At 38.1% G+C, this 20,773-nt stretch overlaps 1 protein-coding gene across 1 annotated transcript in view; it reads right to left on the bottom strand.

Annotated features, from left to right (window-relative positions):
* Window positions 1-20,773, bottom strand: part of PCCA (propionyl-CoA carboxylase subunit alpha) — a 287,945-nt gene that overhangs the window by 108,772 nt on the left and 158,400 nt on the right. Inside the window, exon 20 of the mRNA XM_040584163.1 lies at window positions 3,272-3,374. Coding sequence (XP_040440097.1) covers window positions 3,272-3,374 — 103 coding nt within the window. The remainder of the gene's footprint in view (window positions 1-3,271; window positions 3,375-20,773) is intronic.

The following is a 20,773-nucleotide window of genomic DNA, read 5'->3' as shown; positions in this document are numbered from 1 at the left end:
AGAAGCCCATGTCACACCCACTTAATAACAAAAAGTAAATGCAGAGGTTCAAAAAGTGAGGCTTGTGTTTCTGACAGCAAAGTTAATAAAGAAAGCTTTGAAATTCCCCATTTTTTTTCTGTTATACCTCCTGATCAGAAACAAAGATTTCTCATTCTTGGTCTTTGGCTTTTCTTCTTTGAAGTTTCAAGGCTATTGTTTTTCCATTGTACATCTTTCAATAATAATCCAGAAGAATTTTAACTGTGCTGTATTTACTATATTCTCTTGTCTGCAATATAATCACAGGAGAACCCCAGCAAAAATAAAATTATTAATAAAGAATAACATGTCCTAGGCTACTTATCCAGTAACAATGAAAAATAGGTTCAACTCTGAACAACCCTGGTATTCAAAAAGAGTTACCTACTTTTTTACAAATCCAAGCTCAGGAGTTAATCCTAATACACTATGCCTCAATGTTTAAGTGAGATAGACCTCTGGTCACAGTGAAATCCACGTACTGGGATTTATTTCACCAGCTAAGGAATTTCCAGATGCCAATAAATAAGGCATTATCTCTCCCCGTGTATACAGGCTTGGTTAGGGTAGAATCAGAACGCAACAGTTGCTGTCACCAATCCCTCTGACCCAACCTTTAGGGCACACAGCCTGTCCTACCCAGCACCACTACTTCCTCCCTATTGCCTACACACCTCTTCACCCATGACGCTGGGGGTGCTCCTGCCTCCTTACCTAGCAGCGGAAGGTAACAGCAGTAGTGTACTGCAGGGACACAAGGACATGAGCAGGAACCTCCTCATTTGTTATTTTTTGAATAACAAACCGAAGGACTGGAAAGCAGTCCATATACACCTTGTTAAACTGGGCTTACAGCCCTGTAACGTCCATATTGCTGCAAGACATCAGAACTGTTTAGCAGTTCCATTTAAACTGAGAGATGCGTTTGGACTGTGCTATAGGTGAGAATGATTTTCTGTGTGTTAAAATGGTAAATCAGCACCAACGGCATTACATGTTCAGCATCCTTTCTCAGAGTCCGTACCACCTGGAGAAACACAGTGCAGTTTACAACTCAGCTGTTCAGCTGTAAATGGAATCTGGGACTGACTCTCATATGGGCTTGTATGTTTAGTTACCTTCACAATCAACAGAGACAACAGCATAAAAGGAGGCTTAGGCCTCTTCTGTCTGCAAACTTTCCTCAGTTTGATTTAAAGATGTATCTTCACTGAATTATGTAAGTAAATATAAGCAAGAGTTTAGGTAACTAAATGAAACTGAAGTAATTCTCTCAAAAAATACACATCCACAGATGCATGCCTGTGTAATTAGTTGTGCTAAACAGAACTCCTAGTTCAAGGAGGTTCAGCTATGGGAATTAGATTTCAGAGCTCGCAGCAGAAAGGGCCTACGCAACGCTCAGAGACACCAGCAGCCACCCTTTACCTTTCTCACAGCAGCAGGCAGCTCCATGCTGGCCGCTGTTACACAGCAAGGTTGCAATAAAAAGGTGGAAAGGCTGGGGGCAATGACTACTCTTGGGAAGGGCTATCTCTGTCACACAAACCAGTGCCAATCCAACGCTAAATTGGGCTGAAATCTGGCAGAGATGTTTTTTGTTTGAGCAGTAGGTAGTATCCAAGTTCACAGGATGCCTGTTAGGGCCTGAAATGAATTTAATTCAGTAAAAAGCTGCATGCAGACATGGCCTTCGCTCCTGAAGTGCCATTCCACAAGCAGGGTGAGTGTCACTGCCATGGAGCAACACTATGTATTAGGCACTGAGTAAACACTTGCTCAAGACCTCCTGGAATTCTTTCTAAAAGAAACGCTACAACTAAAATGACCACCTCCTTTCACAGTTAAAGTAGTACGCTAGCAGGAGAAAATTTTTAAAGGTGCTGACCACAACAATTCATCTCCATATCCTTTTTACAGTGCACCTATGATCCACATAGAACAAAAAGTACGCCTGCTCTCTATTCATACTCTCACATTCATCATGAGTATATGTAAAATACAGAGTGACAGAGGTAAAGGTTAGGCATCTCGCCCCACCTAGGCCAACAAAAAGATTTTTTACAAAAGGCTAGGTTTTCATTACCTCAATTCACAGAAGTGAAAACAATCACCAAAAAAGACAACATGAAAATCATGTTCTTACACTGAAATTTCAGCAGAGCAAAGCAAAAGTGAATCAGTGAGACAACACTGTCTTCACTGTGTGAAATATTAATTTAAATGTCCTTTTTCAAAGAAATCTCTTTAAATGCAACATAAGTGCGAACATTATGACTATAAAAAATGTCATGGAGAAAATGTTGCAGAAGTTTCTTCAATAAAGACACATAAGAAGAGTAAACAGCTGTCCGAAGTAAACCAGAGGACTTCTGAGATTCCTTATAGTCCTGGCTTTTCAAATGATTCTAAGAAAAATTGGCCTTTTGGAAAATATCTGCCTATGAGTCAACAGGTTCTAGGCAAGTCAACTGTCTATTTAAAAGAAAAAAATAAAATCTCAGTTTGGTTGTGGTACTACCATTAACAGACTTCAAAAGTAGCTCTTTCTATAAATCAATTCAACCAGCTTGCATCTTGGCATTATTCTGCTGAACAGCTGAACTACTGAACACAGCATTACTGTTCTTCTACTGTCATGGTCTGTCTGCCTTTCAAGTTGACAACATTAAGCGCTTAAGTAATTATCTTAATATATTTGTAAAAACAATAGTTTACACACACTCATCTGAAATGACCTAGGCACATCTTGAAACATTAGTGTTTTACTATGACTACATGCAGTTTTACTGCTGAGGTGCTGAATAATTCCACTGCAGTACAATTACGCACTCCACTTGCTTGATTCTCTGATCTGTTTGGGTTTTTTGTAATCACTAACTACACATAACATCAAGGTAATGTAATTTTTGTTGACATTGCACTTATTTTCTTGCTCTCATATCTACAAGGCAACATAAGACCTTACTTCTAAACAAGACATTAAACAGGGTTGTTAATTAGAAAATGATTTCATAAACAAGTAGATACAAAAACGTTCCACAGGCACAAACAGAGAAAAATCTTTGTAAGCTAGCACTACTTAATTAACACAGAGAGTCCTGTTTTGTAATTTACAGCAATGCCTGCTAAAGACAAATCAAACATCTATGTTGGATCACTGAACAGATAGAAAATTTTAGTAGGTGTCAAGGGGAATATACATTGACTCAATATATCAAATTTCTAAGAAAAAACCAACAGAACTTACAGAAAATGATGAGCCATCCTTAGAAACTGCAACCGGGTAAATTCCATCTCCTAGACGCACAGAGAGCCCCCAGGTACTTCTCTTTGATTTAGCAACAGGAATTCTAAAAAAGAAACAGACAGAAGAAGAATTTTTAACAGAGATTTCATGCTTCTCCTATTTTAACCAGAAGCACTTCCCTCACCGGATGGTCAAGAGGTACACAAAATACCACTAAACTATAGACACAGTTGGGAAGCATAATTGAAAAAAATACTAAATACATTTTTCTGTCAAATCTCATATAAGGAGAAAATACACTCTCTTTCTAGATTTGCCTTGACACACCGGGTACACTGATAAAGTTATAGGAGGCTCCTGAATACAGCCAGAGCTTGCTGCAGAATTAGCTCAAACAGGATAAAAAGCAGATGAGAAAGCAGGTTGGCACGAGAATAGCAACAGTGATAGCTGGGGCAGTCTTTTTCAGGGCAAAATATAATCACTATTTCTTTCATCTCATTCTCTGTAAACCTTAATTAAAGACCAATTACAGACAAAAGATTCAGCCAAATAAGGAAGAGAAGTAATGTTATAATTAATACACATTTTAAAGAGTATCTCATCCACAGAGCCCTTAAAAAAACCTGAAAAAATAATGATATATCATCACAACCCACATGTAGGTTTATACCTATTCCTGCAGCATTTTCTAGCTGCACTAGTTACCAGGTAATACAAGAAACCTGAATCTTTTCAACTTTAGCTTAAAGAAGCACACCTGGCAGCAAAGGAGTAAGAGCCAAATCTCCATTCTTGGAAGTTCAGAGTGAAACAAGTAAACAAACAATTTTTGGCTATTTAAATGTATACTCTGTTTCAGTTCCCTCATCCTGACTTCTCAAGTCTCTTCCACTTTGTTCTAACAACTGGTGTCCAAAGGTATGCTACAACTGTTTTGATTAGTGGTGGCCACATATTAGCATCAGCAAGCACCAAGTAGCCTAAACAGAAAGTACAAAGGTGGAGTTTAAGCTCCATTAAAACAAAGACACTTTATTTTGGTAGAGCTTTTCTTCCACACCAACTCCTACAGGTGTTTAGATTCTCTGTCAGAAATCCACAGAGATAAGTTCATCATCTTTAGGTATCTTCTTAAGGATAATTTCTGCTACACCGTTCATCTGTTGTACGTTATAGAGCTTACTACACCATTTTACTGCAGCCTTCAGAGCCTTAAAACTTGGAAACACGTCTTTCTGTGTTATGCCATGAGTATCCTCCTGAGGGTTCAGGTGCCCAGTGAAGAACATCTCCCCAGAGGAAGTGCTCAGGTTCCCTGTGGAATCAACAGGCAGAACAGAGGCCACAGGAGAAATCAGCTGCCTAAGTCAAGGATAACACACTAACTTGCTAACAATTTAGACAATTATTTTAAGAAGGTTGGGGTTTTAGACAGCTGAAATCTAAGCAAGTTCAGGTACCTAATCAGCAAGGCGTTTCCAAAAATTGTGCCTTGCAACATGCCTGAAAAAGGGAAATGGAAACACTAAATTTATTAGCTAGAGAAGTAGATGCATACTTATCATTAGTTACTTCTGGATCCAAGCCAAGTAAGGCCTACACCAGATTTCACCAAACATCTTGGCTCACCTCGTAACTATCGCTATGCACAAAGTTCATGAAAACATATTGAAAATAACCTGTTCCCATACTAACGATGCCAAGTGTCACCTTTCACATTTAATACACAGTGACAATTGTCAAAACAACAAATCTGAGGAAATATCTATGGCTTATTGGGCTCAATGACATTTCTCAGCACCTCGCCTTGAAATTTCTGTATGTCACCAAAACATTTAGACTGGCTGATAGGAAATGCGACAGACAGGGGAGTTCCTGAAGAGGAGGAACAGGAAATTCCTGCACAGGTAGCAGGCAGCAAGCAGAGAGATGTTTTCATTGCACTTCCTGGTACCGGCGCACCAGTCAGGAGGAACGTGGCTGGGTCTGGCTAAACACTCCTTGGCACTCCACTGCGATAACCAACAGGATTTAGCAGTTTATAGCAACTTCATATTTCTCGTGTAAGAGGTAAGATCTCATCTCAAACACAGCTCAGTAGATCCACTTCACTGGTGGCATGAGATTCCTTCTAACCTTGCTGGCACAGCTCTGCTTCATATTGCATTTGACTGGAAGTGACCTCATGAATCCGGCTGCTGGCCATCAAAGGAAAGACAGTCTTGTTCTCCAGCAGGGATTATTTTTGTTCAGTCCTGTCTTGCTGAGCTTTGTCAAGTGTATCTCCAAACAGGATGCATGCCTCTTGAAAGGCATGACTATGATCACTGCTTTGCCTGGGTTTCAAACAGCCACACAGGCATATAATTCCTCTTTCTGCAACACTGGTGGTCAGAAGGGCAAGATCCAGAGCTGCATCTAATACCAAGTACATAGCAACTTGTACTTCCCCCCTGGAATTGCTAAATGCATTTGTACAGTGACATTTTTCAGCCTTGCTAATCAAATGCCTGTGGCTTTGTAACTGTAACCTACTGTTACACAAAGACAGATATGGACATTAGCTCATGAAAATCAAATTTCTTTCAAATAATTTATCTTGCAGTAGACTCCATTTTCATGGGACTCAGAGGGTTGGTTGTAGGGTTTTTACGTACTAGTAAAGATCACAAAGTCCAAAAGTAAGGATCAAAGTCCAAGCTTCTTGGCTATGGAAAGGAAGTTGCTCAAGTCTGTGAACTACTTTAGAAATGCAAACGTTTCTATCAGGCTAAGAAAGGGGCTTTTTGGAGGTAGCGGGTTTTTTTTTTTGTTTGGGTTTGGTTGTTTTTTTTTTTTTGTGGGTGTTTTGGATTTTTTTTTAATGCCTGAGAAGTCTCAGTGCATGGGAAACAATCTCTCTGCTCTTGGCCAAGGTTGCTTCCTTAGCTGAGAATACTTCTAAGTCCTCCAAAGGGAAAACATCTGGACTTCTGAATATATTTTCCACTAGAGTTCACGGAAAACCTCCCAAACTTCTGGCTATTTTAAAAAACGTGTAACTTTTAAAAATTCTACATACTGGGCTGAAACCTGACATACTCTATTTACAGAGAAAAAAAAATAATGAAAGAAAAAATAATGTCATTTTTACCATCAGAAAAGACACAAAAAACTTCAGGCACTTCCCCTCCAACCCTAGATTTGAATCCACACAATACGTCTTTCACAGGGTTCAACATGCCCTCGCTTTCTTCTCCCAGTTTTGGCAAATGAAATGTCAAAAAAATTACTTCATTTACATATAAAGATCACTGGCTGCAGGAAGAGACACAAGTTTAGCAGCAAGACAAGCACCATGTGAATGGGAGGCAGGGCCACAGGGAGCTGTACGCTGTTGTCCCTTGCCAGGAGTACTACACACAAAGAGGAGAGAGCAAAGGCAGCAACACTGTGGCCACAGTGACAGGAGGCAGGTGAAGAAGCGTGTTATGAAACCCCCTGTACAGAAACGGGCAGTTCTGAACCTCTGTACCCTATACTGCCTTCTAAAGGGTACTATCACGAGCAATAGGGGCACAAACAGTATGGTCATAGCCTGGCTCTAAGTCATAACGGCATTACTCAAAAAGCACTGAACTTACAAAACAGTGTAAACTGCGTGAGAGAGAAACGGCGGTGTTTGCCTGCTTGGTTATTTATTTTTAACCTCTGTCACTGTTTGTTCAAGTACAGATGATGCCACAGTCCCGTAATTTATTTCATACATTGCACAGTGTATTATGTCCCGTTTATCCCCAACTGCCATGAGAGACAGAGGGGGAGATACTCTATAATAATGCAGCAATTATAGCCCCTGCTTTCTTTGCAAGTTTTCAGTGAGGAAAGCAGACCACTGCTAAGAATTTTAGATTGACACACACTTACTGGGCTCATGGAAAACAGACACTAGTTAAACTATTATCTATTCTAGTCAAAAACAAATAATGAAAGAAAACAGACGTTCACAAAAGCAAGTCAAGTAATAACTCTGCCCCAGCCCATCCATTTTGACTGTCATCAACCAATCAGATAGAAGGAACTCAATAAAACTACAATTTTCTGCAGTTTGTGGCAAATAAACTCCCCTCTCCTGATTACTGTTGATGATGTAATGAGCTATGATAAATGTCACCAGCTCCTAAAGGGTCAGGAAATTGAGTATAGATTTTTTTTAGTTCCAATTCAAAATGTGAGTTCTAATCCGGGGGGAAAAAAAACTTTAAAATTCTCTTTACTTCTCATATTTTTGCTGCATAATACTTTACGTAAACACAGAGAAATCCCAAACTATCGTAACAAATTCTCCCATTAAGAAAGATTGTAAGTGTTTGAAAACCACGTTACATGACACTCCATGAAGCTGTTTTTCAATTGTGCAATTACCTATTCAGCAGTTAAATAAAAGTGAAATATTGACTTAAAACAATGTTAATGGTCAAAGAATCATTAAGAAATCCTTCATCATAACTTTCACTGCAGGTGGCCTGTAAAATGATCAAGAATAATGTGCTGGATTCTGTAGCCACCAAGGTCAGTTTCTGCATACAAATCTTTGCAGGGGGAGAAAAAAAGACCTTCAGAAAGTGGGCCATTCATCTGAACCAAGTTCAGAGAATTTCCAGCACTGTGAAAAGATATGTTATGCAAGCACATAGATGTATTCAGTGGGGGTAGACTGAACCAGCTACATGGAGACTACAAAGGAGCCCTCCCATGGCTCATGAATAAGTCGAGGAAATGATCAGAAAAAAATGGAGAGATGTTTAGACAGATGGCCCACTTAAAATGCCTGGGACAGGGCATAAGCAATTTTAATGAAACTTTAGATCTACCATATAAATTGTTTCTTATTTTCTCTGCCCTCCCCCAAAAAAAACTCAAGAAAGGCAAATAGAAATTTAACAACTCAAACAAGAGCCTATCTTATGATGTAAAAAAAGGAAAAGGGGAAGTAAATCTCACGCTTTTGAGCATTATTGGTTTAATAAGTTCATATACAAAGAAATATCCTTCACAGAACCTTCAACTATCAGATGAATATAAAAGCAGGGGATGGATAGATTAAAAGAATTCTAAACAGAAGTGTACTGCCAAACAAAACAAAAATCTAAGCTTTACTATCTGAGTACTTTCAGCACTTTCCAACATAAAAGTTCATCGTTGCACAGAAAAGATAAAAGCAGCACTTTCACAGGATTATTTTAAGAACTAAAAATTATGTGAAAGGAACCTAAGAATCTGGGAATATTTTATTCAGCAATTTGAAGTATTTTCTACATCTATTCACACACATTTTCTACATATATTCAGATTAATCCATCTACCTATATTACATACACTTTAACATAAAAATGGGGTTTCCTTTTTTCTGCTTTATCTGTGCATATGTATACATATACCCTTTTCACCTAGAGTATGAAAATATACCATCATTAGAGTAAATTATAGTTCTGCATATGTCATACAAAATTATAACCACTACTAGCCTGTGTGCCAGCTGATCAGACAAAGGGTGAAAGAATTACTCACGGGTTATGTCAAAATGGGTTTACATTACATTTTCTTAGATATTAAATTTAGATCAATAACAAATATGAATATTTATAGCCATGCACTCTATCTGAATAGTGACCACAGGAAAAAAATTCAGTTACATGGAAAGTAAACTACAAAATAAAAAGCACCGTTTTAAAAGGATGCTACAGAGTGCACTGTGCTTTGATTCAAAACAGCGTACATCTGGGTGCTTCCTTTTCCTCTAACAGAAGCCTTTTGGGTGATTTGCATTGACCTAAGGGCCTGCAATCAAGTGCCCAATAAAAACCTCCAGTGCCTTAATAAGGTAACCCCAGATCAAGGCAAAATACAGAAACAGTTAAAACTAGATCTTATAAATCTAGGGTGAATTTAGCTACCCAGATCTAAGTGTGTATGGCTCAACCCCTTTGATCTTCATTTAACCAGTAAGTAACCCTGCAGACAACCTGAGCTCACCCTGGCTCATCCTTTTCTACTCCTAAGTGTGCAGCGGTTGGGTCCTGCAAGAGGTCACTGTAACCGGACTGCTTCCCAGCTAGCTCCTGCGGCAGCCTGGCAGGGGGCAGGAACTAGGGGCTCCTCTGCCAAAGCTGTCTCCATCACCTGAAAAAGAAAATGCGTGCTCAGAGCACGCAGGCAAACATCAACAATTCTATGCTGCTCAAAAAAATCTTTTATGGCTTTTTTAGCTTTAAGTGTACCAGGCAAAGGAAGCAAGATTACTGCTATTGCTTATATTGCTGTAACAAATCCATGCTTGCAGCATGTACATATCCAGAGAATGAAAGTTCTGGGTTATCAGGTCTCCCTCAGCCAGTGAGGGTTCACATTATCTCCCACCTCTCAAGAGAAAGAGCCAGGGCTCAGGCATTAGGGGAGTCATCATCCTACCCTGTTGATGGCAGGAAGGAATGAGAGATTCATGGAGATTCAGAAAATGCAGCTTTGCAGCCTGATGATGCATCCTCTGAGACAAAGAATTTTGGCAGTTGGTCCCACGCCAGGAAATTTCTACGCACTTTGCATTTAACAAACTGGATGAAACACAAGGCAATCCTGGGAGCATGTTAAGTCCAGCCCAAGACCTCTCAATTTCAGGGGAGGGTCAGACTGCCCAGCCCTTCAGCAGGTGCCAGCATACCTTGAAAATTACAAATAAATAAATCTAAAACATGATATCTGAAACTCACTTCCCCTCCTACGACATGCCAGGGTCTACTTCAGCATTTGGTTTCTCTTGGAAAAAGGAAACAGCACAAGCAGTAATGCTGGATAAAAAGAGATGCTGCTCCTTGTCTCATTGCAAGCACTTGTGAGATGCAAAGCAAGGAAGATTCAAATCATGTGTTCAAAAGCACAGAGAAAAGACATTTATTTTCCATGTAATGTACAAGCCTGTGCTTCCAATCTGTTGTTTCAAACCATCTTTCCTATATCAGCAAAACTATTTACCAAAGAAAGAACTACTCGCAAGAAGGCATTTTAAATCAGATCAGTCAACAGTATTGACTTGCATGTGCTGAAATTGTTATAGAAAGAAAAATCTGAAAATCTGTTTGTCATAAAAAAAAAATCTATTTCTCCTCTATTAAAGTTTTTAATTTTACTACTTTGTGTCTTTCTAACACCCTCTATTTTCAATAAGAGTTTACTTTGGGCAGTTGGAAAAGCTCGCAATAACAACACACTCCACAAAAGGAAAATGACAAACTCCTTTTCCTGTACAAACTTTCCTGCATTTTCTCAATTTCTCTTCTTGTGCAGATATTTAGGAATAGTCTCACAATAATTATCTCACTGTCTTTTAATGATTAAAGAGCTTCAGAACAATTCACTGTGATGCAGTAGAGAGGACTACAGCTCTTCTATCAGCATCATCCAGTAGCAGTTATATCCTTCCATATAACATGATTGTATTGGGATGTAGCTGCTTGTTGGGCAGCCTGCTTCCTGTACCTCCATTCAAACAATGGCTGTGCCCAGTACTAATGTGCTATTTTTCACTGTGCATTAAGTTTAGAATATTACACATTTCCTGTGCATGGTAAAAATAGGCAGCAAGGAATCTCTAAACTGCTAATATGAAAATGGAGGTGAAATTATTGAAAGATTACCTACTGATAAGTTTGATACATTAATAGTCATCCAGTTTTACAACTACACATCAGACGCTTTTCCACACTCTATTTTTTGAAATATAGAGGAAAACTCCATGTTAGGCTTGCTGTAGTCATCCCAGGAGTGAAACACCCCTGACTTGTAGCCTACTAATCTCGAACTAAATTGCCACTGACCACTGCAAACCTGAGTTGAAAATACATTTGCTGCTTTAATCCATCATCCCTTTTGTCAGAATTCAGAATTTCAGTTATTCACCCACTTTTTCAGCAGAAGTTCTGGAGAGTATCTCAGAAGTGATCAGGACAATGTACAGTGGGTGTGAGAACATCAGTGTTCTAGTTCAGATTGGGAGCAGTTCTCAAAGCAAATTATCCCAATTGTCTGCACTTACACACTGCTTTGGATCACAGTGCAGAACAGTCTCGGGACACAGGAACCAGGTTCTTGTCTGATGCAAGGAAGACAGAAGCCAGGTTCCAGAACTGCACCCAACATACTTCAGCTACAAATGCACATTCAGTTCACAGGACTGGACTAGAACTAATCATAAGTCAAATACATACAGCCAGAGTAACAGCTCCTCATCATCAACTAGAAATTCACTTGTACTGGTACACACACTAATGACAGCTAGATTAAATATTGAAGAATCCTTTATTCACATAAAGATATTTCAATGTTAATGACAATTTCTGCAATTGCACTCCCTCAATACCATAAGCTCAGTATTTAGTTTAGATATTGTCCCATAGTTTAAAAGGTAAACAAAAACTTGATACTTAAATTCAGGCTCAAGCCCCCTTATTTATTTGCCCCAGTGAAAAAGAGTTATGTTAAAAAGCGCTTAGCAACTGCCAGCTCCTCTCAGCTGAAAGCAATAAGAACACAGCACAGTGCAGCACATGTGAAAAATCATTCTGCCAATTTTGACGAGAAAATACATACTTTAGAACCAGAGTTAAAACTTCCATGTTGAAAAAAAATCTTGGCCTGACGTTCCAGTGCTGCCTCTGTCCTGTTATATAGTATCATCTGTTTGAACACATCCCCAATTCTCCAACTATCAGTAATTTACAAGGTTAATCCCCAAAAAACACATTAACCCATCTCTTATTCAGAGATAAATATCTGCACCCATAGACTGTCATACCCACTCTTAAAGGCAATAGTAACATCTTACTGAAACACAACACCTCTTTAAAGAATAAAGTTTGTAAGACCCAATACAGTGAAACCTGTCAGCACCTGCCCAACTTACTAAATGCAGCACCAGCTCAGGAGTGAGAGACAACTACTACAGTCAAGGAAAAAGAAAGACATCAGAATAAAGCCACCTCTGAGGAAATATGGCGACAGCACTGCAAGTAAGAACAGCAGCCTTCAAGGTGCACAGTGCAAACCACACAGTGTGCGAACTAGGGAAACATTATACACTATATTAAGCTTAGAACAACAACAAAAAAAAACACCGACCAACAAAATGTATTAGAGTCAAACTGAAAATCCCTTCTTATAGAACATCACCTCCAAATATCTTTTTGATGTTACTGTTAAAAACTATGTATTGAATGCTATCTTTCCTGTGTTTAAGGTTTAGGTGAGAGACCTAAATGAAACTATTATTACAGTTCCGTTTTGATCTGTCAGCCTCCTCAGAACCAACCAGATTATATTGCCAGAAGTATGGAATTTCCGCCAGTCTGTAGTACCAATGATTTGACTTTGTCTCTCTGAAGCCTGTTAACATATGCAATATCCCAAAGGTTGTTAACTTCAAACTGAACTCTACTCATTTTTTTGTGCATGTTGGAAAACACAATGCTTGTACCAGATTTCAGCAGCATTCCAGAGTATTTTAAGAGCTCACCCATTACACAGAACTTGCCACCTCCTGCAAACTTGTTGCAACAGAACCAAAAGAGTATATCCAAGAGCTTAACCATCTCATGCCAATGAGATTACTTTTGTAATACAGCTGTACTGATCATAGCTGTTCTGATTTCTCCTCTATGAGACTTAATTCAGGTAATACACAGAATGCACAGCGCACAGTCCCAGAAAAGGTTGGTCAGATTTTCCCTTACTAGCCATCCTATATGCCATAGTGTAAGAAACAAACTGACCAAGAGCAGTGATTGATTTGCAACAATATATTTTTCTAGACAGTGACTAGCTTTTCAAAGAGATGCTTCCTTACCACATACACAAGAACTAGTGCTGAGTGACAGCACTAATATCAATGATGTATCCACCAAACCACAGACAAATGTGATTAGAGCATTAGGCTAGAGGTGCTCAAGCCAGTTTCCAACAGGCGATGTGACAGCTACTTCCTCTCCCTAACATATAAAAAATGTGGCATGTTTCACAGACTCTAAAGCTTTGTTCTCAATTTCTTCTGCACTAGCTTCCTACAGAAAAAAAAATCAATGCCACTAATTCTGTTAAGTTAAAGAGAGAAAAAAATATCAGATGAGAAAAACCCCAAGAGTTCATTAAAACATAAAACATGCATATCTTCAAAAAGTACTAGTTTTCCATGTCTGGACAATTATAGCAAATAGAGCAGAGCTCCAGTGACTCACTGCCTTCAATAGTTCTTCTACTGCACTTTCAACTTAGATCCAGAGTTTGCACCACTGAGCTTTCGCCACCTGATATTAACCACCTTCTCCCTTTATAATAATGGAAAGAGAAAGGTGCCTCTCCACAACGAGTTAGACTTCAGATAGGCTGAATCACCTTTAGGTGACGCTTACCTGTATTTATTACATTACTTAGGCACTATGAATCTGGGCCACAGAAACCCAGGCTCAAATTGTTATTTAACAAAGTCACGAGTATTCAAAAGATAAATCTCTACTGCCCTCCATATATTTTCATCCTTTTAATAGGACCCTGTCATTGTTCATATTACCGTCTCAAAAGTAAAAGAGAAGAAAGCCAAGTAAGAAAAAAATTGTGTGCAGTTTTCCTACTTAGCTGAAGTTATATGCATCAGATGTGAATGAATTTCAGAATAAATTATCAGTTAAACTAGGGTTGATTGTGAAGGACAAAAAAATTGGTAACAACTAGGGCCTCATCTCGGTATTAACAGAAGAGACTTTTGCCCACTAAGCTTTCTGCTGACTAAAGCTGAAGTAGAGAAGCCAGGCTGTGTAGGTGGGATGGACCCAAGGAGTGGCAGTAACACAACTGCATGTGAAGTTTCACACAAAGTGGATTCTACTTAGATTTCCTTCTGCTTATTTTGGAAGAACCATGATCAATATACCATGGGGACATAAAAACGGCCATACTAGGTGGCCCAAATACCCATCTACTCCAATATTTAATGATCAACAGTACATAGTTAAATAAGGTATGAAAATAGTACAAGAATGCAGTCACACTTCTACAATGTACTTAACTAGAAAATCTTTCTCCTTCCTTGCCTTTCACCAAGACAATTAGCACTAATCAAGGTAGTTCAGTAATTCACAAGGCAAAGAAATAAATTTCCTAAATTCAAAACATTTTCCACACATAATATATATATATAACATGACCCATTTAGAATATATATAATACACACCTTTGTATAATATAGGAACATTGTTATATGCTATAGAAAACACATTTTCTTAAACATGAGTTCTTACACATCCAGTTATTAATGAATATGATGGCACATTGTTTAAAAAAGACAGTACTGTTTCTTAGCAAGCTAATATGTAAAACTGTATTTTTCTGTGAATGTTCATATTCTATAAACAACTATGAGTAAACAATTTGTCTGTGGTCAAAAGGATGTTCAAAAAGACTTTTTTCTGACACAGAAAAAACAGACACATTTTGAACAGAAAATGTAAAAGTAAAGCTGTTGCACAAGCATGACATGGCATACATTACTGGTTTTGATCCAGTGTCTGCAACTATACCCACCGGTATCTCCTGAAAATTTACATAGAAAACTATCAATAAACAGTAAAGAAACAAAGCAAATAGCAAGGGAAAAGCCAAAGTATTTTCAAAATACACCTTCAGAAGTAGTGTACGGCAGCTGAGAGAGGATACCTTCGGAAGATGTTCAGAAACGGTTCTCACAACTTCGCCTTCAACCCCAACCCTTCCTTTGTGCTCTCCTGCTGAGAGAACTCACACACAACAGCCATGTTTTCTCCAAGCCAAATGTCTCCTCCATATCCAACATAATTTCCCTAAAATGCAAATGACTGCAGGCCCTTCTGGGCCTTCCTGTGTGAGACGAGCTGGCCTTGTTTCTGAAGAGTTGTGCTCCCTTTACAGGCTGTGCACACAAGCATCTCTCATGGCAATCCAACTTTTCTGAAGTGTGAAACAGCAAAATGCTATGAGCTCTCACTAACCCTTGCTTCAGGGAAGACACATACAGATGACTGAAAGCTGAGGAAGTTTAAGAGAGTTGTGGAATGGTGATGTAATACCCAGCGTAAGGTGCCTGAACCTTTAGTAGCCATAAGACTAGCACAACTTTGGAAATCACTGGAATGGAGATTCACTCAAGTCACTCAGAACAGTTCACTTAATAGGTGTTACAACTTGTGAAAACAAAGCCTGTAGTAGAGACAGACACACAATGTCCAAGATCAAAGAGTGGAAAAATCACAACTAATAGAGGAATGAAGGTGGACTTAATATTAATAAACATCTTAAAATGACTGTGATTTGCCTGAGGATAAGAGTAACAAGAAAAAAGGATCTGCTGCAGCAGCGTGTGGGGAAAACGTAGGAATCAGATGAGAAGTGCTCTCACTAGTTCAAGGAAGTGAACATAGAAAAGCTGTTGGTTTATGGCATCTCCCTTATCTAAGCACATTAAGGGCTGGGTGCAGCCAGATGAGGACCTGCTTTAAATTTCAGTGCTTTGCAGAAGAATGGGCAGCAGGGCCTGGAGAAAATCACTACTATGTGACCAAGGTGTCACCACCCATGGCAGAGAGAGGAGCCTCAGAAATATATACCACAACACTGGGGTAAAGACAAAAGCATAAAGCCTGAGAAGGATAAAATTTAACAAATACGCCAGATTTTTCTGAAGTGCTTTTTAAATCTAGAACGCAATAGGCAAATAAATTCTTTTTATCATCACACTACTACCTGCAGCAAGACTAATTTTACTAAGCACCACCGAGAGACAGGATAAGGACCTGTCATCATCTCCTTTCTAAGTCAACAGGTAAACATCCCTACTTTCAAAAGAACGGGTCCTGCGCTGTTCTTTCCTGCCCAGTCTTTCTCACACTACAGGCTTTGAAGATACATGTTAAAGGGAAGCCACAGCCAAAACAAACTCCAAACACCACATCTAATTACACAGAGAAGTAAACCACTAAAGAATGGTCTGTGGAAGATATTAAAGATTCGTCCATAATCACAAAAGGAACAGTCATATGAGTGTTCTCAACACAGATTCAGGGGAAAACATCCAGGCCTTTAAATACTTACTATGAGCCAACAGAAAACAGGATATTTTTTATTTAAGGCGCTATCTATCCCAAGTATGCTCTCTGAAATATGATGACATACCCATGCAGTTTTAAGATTCAGAACACAAGGTTACAAAGACAAAAACATACAGCACCTAAGGCGGAAGAAAGAGTGATACCTCAAATGTAAATCACTGATTTTGAGTTGTGCAAATCTCAGCCATGCGATTCAACTCCCAGATAGTGAAGCAGCACAATTACCAGTGTAACCTCTCAAATACTTCTCCCATTAGAATCACACAAATCTGCATTGTCACAAAGCAACAAAAAGGCTTGTGTTCTTACATATAAAGAAATGGAAAATATTGCGCTTTTTATTATCTCTTGTTAATGCACATACCAGGAATATCTGAACAAGAAAGTGAATAAAGAGCTCTCCAAGACTTCTGACACAAAGCAAGACTCATTTTTCTTGTGAAAATGTTTCTTCAATATTTTCACTTAAACACACACACATTCTCTAAAACTAAGCAGAAGTGACCTGCCTCTCTAAAAGTTGAAAAGAAAGAAGTCTTAGCTCAATCTTGTATGTTTACACTTTCAATCTTATCCTTAAACAAGACTGAATTGAGCATAACCGCACTGAATGTTAGCTTCTATACTGGCATATCAAATGTCAAGCCACAGCTCTTTTATTTAAAATGTGTTAGATAAAAAGGTAATATGCTCTCTGTAAGAGTTCCCTTGAGGTTAGAAGAACCAATAAATTAACTGTTACCATATGTTTGGCTCCTTTTGCAAAATTCAGTAACAAAACACTGCCAAACCTCTTTTGGCAGGTAATAATATTTGGTAGCTTATAGTACAACTTAGGGAAAAAAGGAAAGTGGACAGAAAGCTTGGAAATTAATAGAAGAAACTGCACGTCTATCCTTGAATAGTTAGTTATATGCTGTTGAAAGAACATTCTAACAAAGTCAACTGTATGGGTCTGATCTATAATAAGCAGCCATCTCCCCAAAAAGAGCTGTATCAAATGCAAACTCAAACACTTCACCTAGTACAGTAACGCAATGCAAACACTCTGTATTTGTTTTTTTAAAACAATGCTACAAATATATGACGTATTTTGCAAATAAGAAACTGTAAAATTAGTATTCCTATGTGTTAAAATGTGTATTATTAGTGCTTTTATTACAGTGGGTTTATTTCAGTGTAAGTAAGTAAAGTCTGGGCTTATTTGCAATGCCATCTTCTTGAGTTTCACTCACGTTAAAATAAATTTTGCACTCTCCACCCCCCCCCCTTTTATAGCTACATAATAGACTAGAACATGACAGATAAAACCCCGTAATTATAATCATAGACGTAGGATATGAAAATCTGGTTGTTTTAAGGACATCTCCTACAGACTTTTTAAATTCCAGCTAAACAAATGGGGACAAACCTAGCTGGTCCTATTCCTTTACCAAGCCAAGCAGGACTTGCTCTGTAAGGTCACAGTTGAAAGACATCAACACTTTTTCATATATGGAGATGTCCATTTCATTTAATTTTTTAATCACTTATGATAACATACTTTAAATTCATTATTATTCTTATTTCCAATAAAATGAGTATAGCCTGCTTTTCATGCCATGACAATTTGCATGTACAGAAAAACCAGACACTTCAAAATTCTTTCTTTAATCAACTGCATCATCCCATTAAATTCTAATTCTGGTGTATATAAATCACTTGCTATTCAGCTTACAGTTCCACACACATATCTGGCAAGCAGTTTGAAGCAGGTTGACATCTAAAGGCAAGACATTTCCGTTCTTAAAGTCATGTTATTGGATGGTTAATCCTATATTTGCATTTATTTGATTACAAGCACTTACAGGTAAAAGTAATCCTGAAGTGTAGGTCTAAAAATTGTAATATAAGCTTCTGGAAGGTTTTGCCAGAAGAAAAATATTTTTGCCATTCTATGCATGCTTGCCTCTTTCAGCCATTTGGGATTTTATTAATAATCTTCTCATTACTGTATTCATCTTCTGATTTCTTAGTTTTTTATTTTAAGTAAGGCAATCTCTGTGAAGTCTTGACACTGAAATCAGACTTCATTACTCTGCAAAATATATTCACAGTTCAAAGTATTTAAGAGGGTTAAACAAAATGCAAACATTTAATGCAACATTAAGCATGTGAAATAAAATCTTGATTGCCTAAAGAAAGCATGCTATGCTGTTACCCTGGTGACAGGTTAAAAAAGGATTGTGAGCTGAATGGCTGTATGATATGAAATTAAAATGTTTCACATTGAACAATCCAAAATGAATTGGGAAAGGTTAGAGCAGAGGAGAGAGAAATCAATTCTCCAATGGCAATGGTGAATGGAAGTGAAGTCTGAATAGGATTTGCCAGCGGGGTGCAACAGCTGCCAAATATCCTGCAGCCAAAGAATTACAATAATACTGATGAAGTGTGCAAGAGCTTTTGGAATCATTGCAGGGAACAGAGAAATACTCCTACAATAATGAGGCCATTCTGTGTCCCATCCCACTTTTGCAGTTGAATCAAAGGCAAAAAGAAACGGTTGAAAACTGTAATACTCGATAACAAAGGTATAAATGAATTATCTATCCCTTCAATCAATATCTTATATTTAACTACAGCCTTTGTGAACCACGAATGAAGCGAGCATGCTAAAGAATGGACAAATCAAGACACATACATGTAAAAGTATGCAGACAATATTGAATGAAAGACTTTTTCTTCCCATATATTTTGTTGACAACATTTCTACTGCAACAGCATCCAGAATAAGCTATACACTACATAAACAAACAGTAGGACACAATCAGTGCCTCAAGGAACTTCACAAGGCAAGGTGCTGACGTTCATGCTTATCATTTTTGTGTTAGTAATCCTAGGAAAGGAACATCAATAAAACTTCTCACATGAATGCAGTTACACCTGCATTTACTGAGCTTAGAGTCCCACAAAGTAAAGAAAAAACTTTGCCCTTCCATAAAAATCTCCCAACACAACTTCATTTCTGCCCTTCAAAACTCCAAATAAATATACAGATGGAGAGGAAAACCTATGCTAAAAATAGCTGTAAAATGACGAGGGAGCATGTGGCGATTAGCACGCACCTTGTTAGTTCTATGGTTTTATGTGCACACTTTTTACACACAAGGCAAATATTAAAGAACAGGTTTAGGAGGTGTAAACCTGCATGAGAGGAAAGAATTGTTGGGCTCAAAGGGATCAAAGTAAAGGAAAGAAAAAGAGGTCATGTGGTAAAGAGGGGATCTTGCAGAAGAAGAGGTTGGAAGCAAAGCAGGAATATGGCAACACAACAGAAAATACATATGTATACTACATAAATACAAGTTTCAATATTTAGTGAAAAGTAGCCACAGAAGCTATAAAGCTCCTACAGCAGCTGCTGTTTTCCCAGCAGACATGGTGAAAATAAAAAATAAACAGAGACTTAGCCAGACCCATTTACTTTGGCGAATGGCTTTCCCACCAGCAATCACCTCAGCAAGATGCATACTGGTGCCTTGGGGACCTTCCCAAGAGATGTGCAGCATGGTTCAAACTTTTTATTATCCTTTTTTAATCATATTTTTATCATATTTATGATTTCAAAATTGTTATCAATTCTAAAGACTGAGGAAGCATGGATTCCTGAGTGCTCAGGACCCCTTTATCCCTACAATTGACATAGGGATAACAGGCTATGAAAATTTCCCATATAAACTGTTCTGTTTCTGTAATTATGTTCATGAATCATATGGAACAATGGCTCTGCTTTCAAACAACTATATAAATACTTTATATTACTTAAGTTATTAATTCTGATTCCATTAATTTAACCCAATCAAAGAACAAATAGGACACATACATTCTGTAGAAACAGTCATAAATTCTACCTTGAAGTGTCTCATTTCAACTTTTGTACTTTACATAAAAGTTCATTTCCGCTGTCCAAATATACCTGTTTCATATATTTGCATCTACTTGTTTGTGTCTAGCACATATAATCCTCTTTCCATGATAAGTAACTGAGCAATCTCAGTTATCTGGTATTATTTACCCTTCTAAAGGCAGCTAAAATATTATATAGGGCAGCTGGTTTAGCAGTGATTAAAACAAGGTTACAAAAAAAATTTAAATAATTATATATGACAGGTCAAAAGAACAACATTAAGTAACACCTAAAGAGATGAGACTGTTGTTACAATCAGGAGAGCCCATTATAAACAAGGGTATCACACAAAAAAAGGGAGAACAAAGTCTTAGTACCTGGCTAGACTATGGGGCAGGGGAGGGGAGGGGAAGAAAAAGCCCCACACACACAGTGGAATAATGG

Source organism: Falco naumanni, chromosome 2 (genome assembly GCF_017639655.2).
Source record: "Falco naumanni isolate bFalNau1 chromosome 2, bFalNau1.pat, whole genome shotgun sequence".
Taxonomy (NCBI): Eukaryota; Metazoa; Chordata; class Aves; order Falconiformes; family Falconidae; genus Falco; species Falco naumanni.
The sequence above is the reverse complement of the archived record's forward strand: the minus strand, read 5'-3'. Positions and strand labels throughout refer to the sequence as shown.